The 13,538-nt window shown below is 40.3% G+C and overlaps 2 protein-coding genes across 7 annotated transcripts in view; one reads left to right on the top strand and one right to left on the bottom strand.

The window, feature by feature from the left end:
• Positions 1-5,821, top strand: part of MYPN (myopalladin) — a 69,487-nt gene extending 63,666 nt beyond the window's left edge. For all 6 annotated transcript variants that reach the window (XM_028729397.2, XM_028729398.2, XM_077930535.1 and 3 more), the window contains one exon: positions 617-5,821. In XM_028729397.2, coding sequence (XP_028585230.2) covers positions 617-786 — 170 coding nt within the window. In that variant the 3' untranslated portion in view covers positions 787-5,821. The remainder of the gene's footprint in view (positions 1-616) is intronic.
• Positions 5,822-8,901: 3,080 nt separating this feature from the next.
• Positions 8,902-9,321, bottom strand: ATOH7 (atonal bHLH transcription factor 7). Its single transcript, XM_077930880.1, has one exon. The coding sequence runs from the start codon at positions 9,319-9,321 to the stop codon at positions 8,902-8,904; it is 420 nt and encodes a 139-aa protein (XP_077787006.1).
• Positions 9,322-13,538: the final 4,217 nt, after the last annotated feature.

Below are 13,538 nucleotides of genomic sequence, written 5' to 3'. Positions count from 1 at the left end.
CTCTGTTGGGATATTCTCTTGAATTTAGCATTGTCCTTTTAATTTAGAGATCTTTTGCTTGGTTGACATAATAAAGGGAGATAAGTTTGCTCAGGGCTATGCTGTTTCAGCTGAACTGAGACTCTTGAGATTCCAGGTATTGTATATGGATGAGCTTTGAAAAGAGGGTGACTAGCAAAGACAGCGACTTAGATAATGGGGAAGCAATTTAGAAGCAGCTTGGTCTGAGTTGGATACCGAAGAGTCAGGAAGACAGGATACAAACAAATAGAATGTATTTGGTGGGATTAAGGAAGGGAAGGGACTGGCTCTGGGGGGAGTAGAAGGTAAGTTATTGTATGCTTTCACCACATCCATTTTTGTGCCTCTGCCATGCCCATTTTACCATGCATCCCTTGGACACAAAAGGCATTAGCCATCCCTGTACTAGGGAGTTCTCTAATTTGAGTAGCTTGGGAACAGTTGACAACTGGAAACATCAAGTTCCCACTAGTTCTTAGGTTTCAACTTGTGTGTTTGTAGGGGTAGACATTCAGTGTCTTTATGTATGATTGAAGAGAGATGTTTGAGTTTTGTGTACGGTGTTTATGATTTTTGTTGTTGCTTTTGGCTCCAGCCCAGTGGCATCAACAGATCCCTCAGCCAATAAAGATTCGCCCTGGTGGCACCCGATATGCAAATCTCTCGGGGCAAGGACTCGACATTTTTTCTGCTTTCTCGACTGTTGACAATCCAGTGCGGTTTTCGTCACCATCCCAGCCTGTGGTAGAAAGTGAAGAACTTTAAAAACCTCCGATTCCAATCTTACCTGCAAAAAAACAACCACCACCCCGTAACTAGAACTGTGAAAAAGAATGGAAGGTACAAACCAGGAGGCTCAAGGTTTACAAGCAACTTGTATTTGTTGAGTAACTGTAGGGTTGCTGCAATTCCTGTGAGTAACATACTGTACAAGATCTTAGTTCAGCATTGTACTGTGGGGTCACTGTAGCATTGAATGCACTGCAGCAAGTTCAGTGCTCTGTTGTTTTCCCCCTCCCAAGTATTATGAGGGGAGGCAGCTGAGTTTTAAGCTGTTAAGAGAAAAAGCTCTGCCCACTTTTTTCTGCTTGAATTAAAAAGCAAACTACTGTACCTTAAACGCATAATGGTAAAGGTTTTGGACGTCCAGCTGAACACGACCAGGAGAAGTATTGACATTGTGAGACTTCTGAAAGATCGTAAGCTGCATGACTTTGAATATAATACTTAAAGGTGGCTGACAGTCACAAAGCACAAGTCAAATGTCAGCAATAAAAAGGAAATGAATCGTGAAAGATCTGTTCAGGAGGAGTACACAATTACATCAATAAGAGATTTGGCGAATGCAGATAGGCGTAGCATTTCAAAAAGGAACCACTAAATACAGCAGAACATTTTAAAAAATGTTGTGGGCTTATGTTCCATGAATTTATGTACTCATGGTGTATCAAATCCTAATGGAAAAACACCATGCATATAGTTTGGATGTTAACATGTGCAATTAAACAGCTTATATCCTACAAAACACACATTATATAGACACCACAGCTACCATTGCTATGTGCATTTTGAAGTGTGCTTACTAGTTCTTTTCTCATTTTAGGAATTCCCTAATTTGAAACAAAAATAAATAGCATACAGGTTATTTTTGTTTCATTGTGATATGAATTCCTTTCTCAGCCGGAGGTTTGGATAATTGTGTGTGTACAGTGGAAGGATGCCATCCAAATACTTTGCAAATGGACCTATAACTACCCGACATTTTCAGATGGACATTACTGAGTTCCACCTGACCATCCTACTTCCTTCCCCACCCCTCCACTTTGGACACACACTGATGAGAAAATACTTCTACAGGTATTCTGTACTAAACAAACTATGGCCCATTCCAATCAAATAAATTTGTTTCATTTTGGGTACTAGTAGAGCTCCCAGTTTTCAAAGAGGTAATTATGCATCTGATTCTAGGGCAAAACTTTAGCATTTTTGGTAAAATGTTCCACCTGCACCCAGAAAAAACAATTATTTGCATGTGGCAGAATGAACACACACAAAAGCTATTTATGAGAGAGAGGTATTTACTAATACATCTCATTAACCAGTTTAACTACATTTCTGTTTTATTCAGTATTCTAAACAAAATCTCAATTAAAGCTAGGGATATGTGTTAGCATTTTCTTAATGTTTAAGCTATTTCTCAGGTGTGCGATTCCAATTTTATTGCTAAGGGATTATTCTGTTGCCATCAGGTCTGCCAAAGACCTCCATAAAGCACAAAAATAAGAATGCTATAAGTATTAATAGTAGAGAATAGCCACTTGGCTGTATAATCTCCATACAGGTCGAACCCTTCCAAGAAATAGAATTAAATTCTAATCCAAACCAAGAGCCTGTGAATTTTCTACTATTTCACTAGTGATAAGCACCTGCAGCCACCATACACACATGACCTGAGATCACTAGCTTTTTTCACTGAAGAATCATCAAGCTCATGGAAGTCTGCCAGAGATTCAATGTTTACAAATATAGACAGGAGAAGGAAGATATGCTAAGACTTTTTAACATGAGCAAGTTTTAAAGGATTGATACAAATGAAAGGCAGGTGACTTAGTTTGGTATGGTGTCCCTGATGGCTGTTGATAGAGTAAAACAGAAAATGACAACTGTTGACTGAATTCCATCATTGCTAGTTAGCTCAAGGTCTGATTCTGATGTCAGTAAGACAGAGTACAAAAAGAAGGAAATGTCATTTGAGACCATATCCTCTGCTTTCTCATAAATGAGCAGGCCCTACCAATAATCAAAGTAGGGAACTGCTTCAGGCCACAAATGCTGGGTGCCAGTGGCAGCAGCGCTTTAGCTTTTCCTCTTAAGTCTCCTCCCCACCGCCAGCCATTATCTTTGTGAAGGACAGAGCTTTATGGCTTATCTTGAACCTCAGGCAGCACAATGTCCTGGGTTGCCTGGTAATGCTCTCTAATTAGGCCAGAAACTGGACTATTCTAATGCACTAATATCATGAGATCAAGTGCTTTTAAATGGGTGTGCTACCTTCTACAAAGAGCAGAACTTGGTGGAAGTAACCTGACCCCAAAATATATTCTAAACTTTGATAAATTAAAATCATACTCAAAACGTGTACATGAAATTAAGGATTACTTTTAACTGCCCACATAGAGAAAGATGGAGTCCATCTTCTTAAGTGTTAAATACAAATAATATTGTGTCATTTTTGCTATGAACACTTTTGTAGAGAATGGTGCAATAAATGGGGGATTGCTGTTTCAAGAACAAAGGAATACTATGATTTATGTTAACAGCAGAGAAGTCTCTTAGGCAGTGCTTTTCTTCGGGGGGGGGGAAGGGTGCTGGTACTGCGTACCCTTGTATACCCCCCGTTTGTGCAATTTTGCAGTGCAATTTTTCTAGAAAAAGAGGTGCCAGAACTCACCATTAATGCCTCCCTTGTTCTCTTATAATGGCAATGGTGCCCACCTGAGGTGCTGGAACTGAGTTCCAGCTGAAAATAAACCCTGGTTCTGAGGTACTGCAAGTGTCACTGAAATTGTGTATATTTGAAATACCATTGGAAAAGCCTGCAAACACCATCTAAACCACTGGAAATGCTTGAACAACTCTTTAAAAAACAGCAACACTTACCAGGCACCAAATTCCACCACAATCACTCCTTTCAAACCTCCTTTCTCAAACTCCAACTCTTCACCGGCATCAGCTGTTGGTAGAAGGGCTCCTGGGATTCCTAGGTGCTGTTTTCATGCCTTTTGCCTTTTCTGGGCTCTTTAAGGGCCATTTTTGCCATTTTAAAAGTCACTTCCAGGTTCAGCACAATGTGTGCATGTATAGTTGCGCAACAGTTCGATGTACATAAACTGGGAGTTGCCTGTATACACCAGTGAATGTTAAAAATTACCTATACATGATTGGCAGCATTCATTGGTTGTGTATATCTGAAAAATGCAAGGCATATAAATATTTCTGGAAATTAAAGACATTACTTAGAATTGTCAGTGCATGTGTGAATGTCAACATTCAGTGAATTTTGTTACAACTGATTTAATTATAGTTTATTTCAATGGATTTTAGTCATGACTGACAGTTGTTGACCTCCCACCCAAACCTCCCAGACTAGTAGCCGTGTCAGGTATGTTGCAGCAAAAACAACCAAGGGTCTTGTGGCACCTTAAAGACTAAAGATATATGTATTATGGCATAATCTTCCATTGTCTACAGTCAACCACAGCAGATGCATGAAGCTTTATATTGAGATATATATACACACGCACACACACGCACACACCTGGGGGGGGGATTGTAAGGAGTGAGGTCAGAGGAAAATGAAATGCATAAAGAACAGAGACGGTGATAATTTTCAAAACAGTTGTTGATAAGATAGGCACCCTGGAATTAGGTCAGCTAATTAACACATGAAATGTGATAATAGTAATAAATACCTTTGTCCCATTTCAAGTTGCAGTTGATAGCATTGAAGCTGTACTTTAATTTTGATTCAGTGTTTTCACATTGCAGTCTCCCTGTGAAGCTCTTTTCTTAAACAACAGCCATATTAAGGGCAGTTTTACAATATTTTATACAACAGCTTTTGATTCTGTGATATCAGTTGTGTGGATAACATATGAAAAGATGGTTGCAGTCACTTATATAGCCAAAATGCAGTACAGATACTCTGCCAGAGTTTTCTTCTTCTGCAATATTGTTTGAGCTCTTTTTTCCCCTTCATTTCATTGAACAGAAGCCAAACTGCCTTTGCACTATGAACAAATTATTTTGGCTTATGCAACAAAAGATGTACCTGCAAAAGGACAGAATTTTCATAACAAAATAAACATTATCTTTTAAGTACTCACTCAGGACTCGGGTGGTTCAATAAAATAACAACCCTAAAATGAGCAGGGGGTTTTTAATTGAGCTTTTCAAAATTCATATATTTATAAATGTATTTTGTTCCTTTCTGAGCTTGGCTAAGACAATACAAACTTTGCAAAGCCGAAAAGACATCCCCAGAATCAGCACATAGTGTATGAGAATACTATTAAGCCAGAAAGCTGATTCCTGTCCTTTGAGACTATTTAAAATATAGCTGCTCAAATCTCTGTGTGAGTTCCAGCAGAGAGCAAAATCAAAAGCACAACATTGAGGGTGTGCTGCAGAAATGTTAATAATGAAGGCTTTGAAGATTCACCAACTCAAATATTTAGTATTGGGAAACAAACAACCCTGTGTGGTTCTCATATGTAGGCAAAACATGAACATACCTAGCACCATTGATATCCTCATATTTTAGAATGACTAAAAATACTTTTTAAAAATTATGTCAGCTGACCAATGTCTGCTTCAAAATATGTTGGAAACTTGCTTTGAGTCAGAGAAATGTGATGTGTAATACAAATTGTGGATTTTCTTTTTAATAAGCTGCACCAGAAGGATTTAAACACAGTTCTCTGAGAAGTGTTCTCATACCCTCTGTAAACTGTAACTGAGTTAATATTACAAGGAAAATCGAACAAAACTTTATAGCTGTTAAATTAAATACTGCACAAGCCAGTGGCCTTATAGTCTACCAATTTGGAGTTGTTACATTTCCATTAAAATGGGTTTTTATCTTCATAATATGTGAAGGTGCATACCTTCGCTAGGGGAAAAAAGGGGGGAATAAATGTTGCAATTTTAAATAATATTTTAAATGCATATAAAAGGAAATGTCAGAATGTTCAGCAAATGTATTTTCCCTCCTCCATTAAATAAATGCTTCAGAGTTGCATTGTGTGAGTATCTCTTTGACTGGCATGTGACTTGAAATTCCATATGAACAATCCAGGTAAGATTTGGCACAAAACATTTTTTCCTCACTGAGCAAGCGAGGTCCATGCAAGAACCAGATGAATATGTTTGGATCAGTACCTAATTCCATTGCTGTATCAGCAACAACAAGTACTGTAGCGATCAGATGCACATCTGAATGAGAGGCATTCCAGTAGGCTGATTCGGATCCCATTGTTCATCTTGCTGTGTGTCACTCAGAAAAAGGGGGTTGTACTGAATGCCAGAAAAAGGGCACTTGATCATCTTTGCCAGCTGCTGAACTTAATCAGTTAATGCCCAATGTGTTACTCCCTCTCCCCCTCAATAATATACAATATACAGGTTGCTAAAGAGCAGCAAAACATATCAGGATTTATATTTTAAATTACCACTGCACCTTGGCTTTGCCCGCTGCATTCATATAGTAACAAAATCTGCATCAATGCTTTTCTGCAAAATCCTGGTGCCAGTAAGCAAATATTAGCTACGCTTTTAGCAGCAGCATTCAGGTCTTGTGAACAACAGCGATTAAATGATCTTTTAAATAACTACAAGTCATCACATGGGGAAAGATTAAAGTTTTGGGATTCCTCCTCCACTCATAGTGCTGAAGGCATGTCACCCAAGGTGTGCATTTCTGCCACTCATTAGAAGGATCTCTGGTAAATACATTTTGGGTGTTTTTGCAAGTGCTTAATGGACAGACCAAAGTCCTGGGAAAGGGGAGGAAGGCTATAGAGGGGGTGTTTTCTGGCCACTCATTCTGAGTAATGGATGCTATTATGTGGCTCTATGCATACCAAACAACATCAACAGGGCACAAGCCGTAGAGGACACAAACTCTTTGCAATTGGTGACAATAATGGAGGAACGTTTTCAACTGGTAGCAGGCAAACCATACTTAAAATGTAATCCCTCACTAGCCTTTTGAATATTCTTAGAAGAGCTTTAGTATTTCACTAATAAACTATTCTTTATTGCAGCAGTATGGCCACATTTAGAGAGATTAAAATCTTCTAGTATTTTTGTAGGCAAAGGCAACTGTGTTAAATCTGGAGTTACATTTTATGTTATGTGCTAACATTTGGGCATGATCCAGCCAAAGTAAAACACTTAATGAAGTTGCACTTAATGCATGGACCTTTTAAACGTCTTCTCGTTAGAAAGATTACTCACCATCATGTTATCAGAAATTATAAAGGCACCCGATTCCTCCCCCCACCAGAGGAGCAAACAGCTTTTTGTGCGGCAGAAAAGGTTGAGGGTTGTAGCCAGCTAAGTTTTACTTAGGGTAGACCCACTGAAATTAATAGACCTAGGGTAGTCATGGCCATTCATTTCAATGTAGAACTAACACTGACCACAACCCTAAATGCCATCAAGTTCTACGCCACTTTCCAGATCAAATCAGCAGACTCCTATTGGCTGCATATAGGCTGTGTGCATGCCTGTTTGCTCTGCATCCAGAGAACTCCCACTGCTTTGGGAAGCCTTAGTCCCAATCTATCCTGCCTTTTCTTATGAAATACTGTGTTTCATACTGTGTTCAGCTTCAATCTGAACTGAGAAACAGTTCATCCGTGTTTTAAGCTGGTGATACTTCACAGCCTTAGAATAATAATATATTTAAAAAACTCAGTAAAATCACCACAGACCTCCAAGCCTAATGTGTGATTAATTTTGCCCCACGGTGTCAGATGGGGAGCAACCCACTGATTGAATCTCCCACAAAAAACTTCTACATAAATACACAGCACCCAGGATTCCAGTCACTGGTGCCCTGTGAAATATCCCACCCACTGCATAGAACAAGTATTGGCAGTATATATTTTCCTGTTGTGAACTTGATGGAAAGCAGATATCTGCCCCAAAGGTCTTGATACCCCGCTTTCTCCACACCACTTGATAAACCCCCTGCTTCCGTTACTTCAATATGTTCAGCCTACTGCTAACACCATAAATGACTGGACGATATTTCAAAAAAAATTCAGAATATTGGTCATGATATATAATATTGGCATATCACATCCAACTGACAAGCACTAATAGAAAGAGTTTCCCTGCTGGCTCAATGCTAAAGTACAAGGTAAGGCACAAGGCTCTTCATTCTGAGTGTGTGAAAGAGAAAGGCAAAGAAAGATTTTCCACAGGCTCGCTCTTTTGCTGCTTGCTCAATTCCAACTCAGTACATGCCTGGCTATAACAGTGGTATAATACAGCATATTAGAAAATGAAACCAGTTCAAAGGTTGTTTATAATGAGATGTGTTGATGTGTCCCCTGATCCTAAGGCATGAGAAATAAAACCAGCCTTGTATTGAACATTTGCTGTTGTTACATTATCCAAATTCCAAAAGTAGTAGCCACAGCAGCACCTTTACTGGGTACATATAACTCCCACTTCTTTTAAAATGTAAGAACATTTTGTATGAGAGAAAACCATGTTTATTTGTAGTTTAGTTTACAAAATTTCCTATGGCTTCAAGGAAACAGAACAATGTAAAAAAATACAGAATCAGCATAACCTACCAACTCTAAAGTCTCTATTTTCATGCAATCATTTTATCATAATGCCATTATCACATGAACTAATCTGATTTTACAGTCAGCACAGAGGAACATCTAAGCATTCCATAAACACTATTTGAAACTAGCTCTATTTCGAGCATACGCCAGAGAAGTGGTAAGTTGTAGATGAGTTAAACCTACACAATTTGGTCTCAAAGAACCTGTTATGGCAAACTTACAAAGTTTAAGTTGCTTCTCTGAGGACTAAACAGTATAATTTCTGTTTTCTATTTTAAGATACACAATTAAATCAGGAAACAAAAATGCATCCTCAAAGTAGGAATTAATGAAGCATCGGAAAATGTTCCAAATCAATTTGTTCCAGGGAGCTCAGTGCGTTGCAGGCAAAGAACAAGGCTACAACAACCAAAGATTACCTTATGCAGCTGCTTTAAGTTCCTGTTCTCAAATACTTTTACACAAAAGACCAAGCGGGCTTTTGCAAGTCCACAGTGATTTCTTAATTGCCCATTTAGTAGTGGTCTGGCTGGAAACTGAAAAGTCTCTGCGCATAAGGGTCTGTTTCAGCTGCCACCTTCTGCCCTGTGTAAGCATGGCAACTCTCCTGGTGGAAATGCTCACAGTGAAAGTTAATCCAGCCTTTCTCTGCACTGTATCTCTCGGCTTCAGCGAGGATCCTTGTCAGGGCCATAATGTAACTCAGGGCCATCTGAAGCGTCTCGTATTTGGACAGCTTTTTGTCTTGCCCCCACTGGGGGACCACTTTGCGTAGGCGGTCGAAGGCAGTGTTGAGCCCTTGCATTCTTCTCCTTTCCCTGGCGTTGGCAGCCAGCCTGCGCTTGGCAGTGCTCTCCACGCGCTCAGAGCCACACTTTGCTGCACAGACTGTTCCGTTTCGGCACTGGAGGTCCGTTTCCAAGCTAGCATCCATGCTGCTATTCAGTTTGCAGGGTTTCATGTGGGATGCTTTTGCAAATAAACAGATTAATGAACCTCAGCCAGTGAATGTGTTGGTAGACAGAAAGCTTTTGCTACGATTCTCCTTTTTCGTTCTCGTTTTAAAAGGAAAAAGAAAAAACCCAGCTTCACCTGGAGTTCAAGAAGATGGACTTTTTTGGAAAAGCAACATCTCCCCACGCTTGCAAAACAATACTGAGGCTTAAAATTGTTCCTTCACCCCTCAGATTAAAGACTGAAATCAGAAGTGCACATGGCAATTAATTGGATGTTTTTATTTTTTCTTCATTTCATTCTGTTTGGTAATGACGGGGGAACAAATGGCATCACTGCTCTCAAAAGTTCAGGTTTCAAATGGACCAAAATATGGAGGAGGAGTCCTTTTAATCCAAAAAAAGTTTCAATGGACAGGAAAAATAAATAAAAATCTATTCCAATTGGCTGTACAGTAACAGTGGGCAGAGAGGAATAAAGTCTTCCTGATTCTTCTTCAAGTGATGCTGTCTTACGCGGATGCTAAGACAGAGAGAGAGAAACCCTCTTGCTACTTCCTCGGTTGCTAGTGTTGGTCAGTGAGCCTAAATTACAAGCAAGGGAAGTCTTTATAGAGGCACTGGCAAAAGCTGAACAGGTGGCAGCAGGTGGGTGGGCGGCCCTGTATTTCCATCCCAGCACCTTCCCACCCTGGGAACGACACAAAAAAACCTCCTCCAACAAAATCCTGACATTGCAGGCTTCATCTGTTGAAAAGTCTCCCAAAGCCATGTCTGTCCAGCACTAACAACTTGCCATCTGGACTAGTGTCTGGCTGGCCCCACAAGAATCACGACAGCTAAGCAAAAGGTCTTTTCAATGAATAACCTTCTGCAGCTCAGCAAAAACCTTTCCTGACACATCACAGCATTGAGTCTGAATTTGCTTGAAAGTGCTTGGTTGGGAGAAGAAGCTGCTGCTAATAAGGATATCTAAGCCCAAGAGGAAGAGAATTTGCAAACAGCTTTAAAGGAACACACAAGCCTAACTGCAAAGTGAAGCATGTTGGGCATATGGCAGAGTTAGGGATTTTCCCAATTGCCACAGTGAGAAGTGTAATATTTCATAAAGCACCAATGAACCTCAATGTGTGTGTGTATAGTTGCTTATATATATTTGAACTGAACTTTAAATATTTATAATATTAAAATTATTTAAAAAATGGATTTAGAAATCCACCTTACAGTTGCCTCAGGATGCATACTACAGATTTCATATAAATATACATTCTTGACCTCCAACAAAAATATATAGAAACACCCTCTTCACATCTACTTCACACAGCCAGATCAACATCAAGCAAAGTATTGACTAGTGCCTTGTAAGCCTGCTTAATACATAATAAAGAAGTCTGTCAAACAAAAGACTAATGACAAGAAATCCTGACAATGAAATTATTGAATTATGGTACGTTCACTTTTAGGCTACTTATTATACGTATAGAGGTTGAAGAATATTTTTGTAGCTTATTTTAGTTTTATTGTGAGGATGTTTCCTCCCCACGCCTTTCAAATATTTTCTCCTCCAAATGTGCTGTGTGTTACAAAGCAAAGCAACAATGTTTTATATATATTTTCAGACTAATTAAATTGTTACCGAGTATTTATGGACGAGTCATCTTTTCAGTCAGACTTGTAACATGGCATTTTGATCTAAAACTGTAGACCAATTGTTCCCACTATGACTCCAAAACATCATGTGGTTGCAAACAGTTGATTAATCCTTCACAGAGGCAATGACAATGAATGAAGTTGAATAATCTGAAAACAATAGGATGCAATTGAGCATTAGTGGACTCCAGCATGACAGATGTTGAACCTAGTCTGTTAGGCACCGTCACTCTGCTCCTAATATTCTGCATCCTAAATGGTGTAGTTAATATGAGCACCCGACCACCCCCATTATTTCATTAGCAAAATGTCTGGTACATTTTCAATTTTTAATTCTCGTTCCAGCAAGATCATTACTTGTTCTTTCAACTGTGCACTGATTGTTTTCCCCTCCATCATTTGCTTTCCTAACAACCATTTGTGATTTAGATATAAACAGATGGAAAATATAATTTAAGATTGTCATGAAGCTGTTTATTTCCACCCTGGAGCATTAGATCTGTACTTAAATTCCAGCAAACATTCTAACTGGATATATGCACAAAATTTTCACAAATAGTTATAGCTGCACAAAGGTTTGTAAACTGAGCAATCACATTATTACCACATTTGGAACCGAAACTTAAACATGGCCCCTTTCTTATGGCTAATCAAACTGCAATTGAGTCTCATTTACAACCCCGTGGTTTGCTTTATTTGGCTCATCTTTCAAAATCATTTATTTATTCACTGTGGTTTTTGTAAAAGCACATGCTAGGCTACTAGATCAAATCAGTGCTTGTTGGAACGAAGAACCACTACTCAAAAATAGGCTGCAAATCTGTTAATAACTGCTTGCTTGCTTGCTTGCTTGCTTGCTTGCTTGCTTGCTTGCTTGCTAGTACTTATCTAGGATCATAATGGTATATGACACTTCATAAACAAAGTTAAGCAAAGAAAGAAAGATAGGTCCTTGTCCCAAGAGTTTGGAGTCAAAATTTCAACAGTGGGGTAAACAACAAAGAGAGCAGGGGTAGGGATTGTGAAATGAAAGTTTAACAGGGGGTGGATATAAGCAAATATAGTTTCACCTTACGATTCAGCTAGGTAAAGGTAAAGGTACCCCTGCCCATACGGGCCAGTCTTGACAGACTCTAGGGTTGTGCGCCCATCTCACTCAAGAGGCCGGGGGCCAGCGCTGTCCGGAGACACTTCCGGGTCACGTGGCCAGCGTGACGAAGCTGCTCTGGCGAGCCAGCACAGCACACGGAACGCCGTTTACCTTCCCGCTAGTAAGCGGTCCCTATTTATCTACTTGCACCCGGGGGTGCTTTTGAACTGCTAGGTTGGCAGGCGCTGGGACCGAGCAACGGGAGCGCACCCCGCCGCGGGGATTCGAACCACCGACCTGACGATCGGCAAGCCCTAGGCACTGAGGCTTTTACCCACAGCACCACCCACGTCCCTACGATTCAGCTAAAAAGGTAAAGGTAAAGGTACCCCTGCCCGTACGGGCCAGTCTTGACAGACTCTGGGGTTGTGCGCCCATCTCACTCAAGAGGCCAGGGGCCAGCGCTGTCCGGAGACACTTCCGGGTCACGTGGCCAGCGTGACAAAGCTGCATCTGGCGAGCCAGAGACGCACACGGAAACGCCGTTTACCTTCCCGCTAGAAAGCGGTCCCTATTTATCTACTTGCACCCGGAGGTGCTTTCGAACTGCTAGGTTGGCAGGCGCTGGGACCGAGCAACGGGAGCGCACCCCGCCGCGGGGATTCGAACCGCCGACCTTTCGATCGGCAAGCCCTAGGCGCTGAGGCTTTTACCCACAGCGCCACCCGCGTCCCCTAACAATTCAGCTACACAGCTGCAAATAAATCATTTTAAATGTGTTGTAAAGTGCAATATACAAATGTAACACTAGATGGCAACAGTGAACTATGCAAAATTCAATGTATTTTTAAAAACATTTTTTTAAAAAGCATTTTCACAGCATTTTTTATATGTGTGTAGATACCACTTTCCTTAGGAACATAGGAAGCTACTTTATACTGCTTCTGGATCCCCTCTGGGATTACGGGCCCTGAAACCTAAGCTTCATTAGGTCCATAGTAGAGCTGCCCTTTGGCCTTCCACTCGTTGTTGGACTCCATCTCCCCTCAGACCCAACTAAGCATGGCCAATGACCAGGGATGGTGGGAGTTGTATTCTAGCAACATCTAGAGGGACACAGGTTCCCCCCACTTGCCTTATATCCAAGATCCAATTTATTATAATAAAACCAGTTCTATGTGCCCAATTAGCAAGGTATAGGGAAGGAGTAGTCTTTTGTGCCAGCCTGTTTCCTAGCTTGGCTGTTTGGACAAGAAACAGGGAAGGCACCAAAGATATGCCAGATGTATTATAACCAACTTAACCCAAAGTCTATATAAGTAATAATAATTAATGCAGACTGGCATCCTAAATAGGAATTCCTCTAAGATTTCCATTTACCAAGTGGTAATTCAACAGGATGGGCATGAAATCACATTTTAGCAGGCCAGGTATCTGTAACATCTGTTTTGGAATTGT

This window comes from Podarcis muralis, chromosome 6 (assembly GCF_964188315.1).
Source record: "Podarcis muralis chromosome 6, rPodMur119.hap1.1, whole genome shotgun sequence".
NCBI classification, from domain to species: Eukaryota; Metazoa; Chordata; class Lepidosauria; order Squamata; family Lacertidae; genus Podarcis; species Podarcis muralis.
Note: the sequence above shows the minus strand (reverse complement) of the source record. Positions and strands in the feature narration are given on the sequence as shown.

Bases quoted from the DNA above. Each gene is read 5' to 3' on its own strand.
- ATOH7 (XM_077930880.1), bottom strand. From the start codon at position 9,321: ATGGATGCTAGCTTGGAAACGGACCTCCAGTGCCGAAACGGAACAGTC.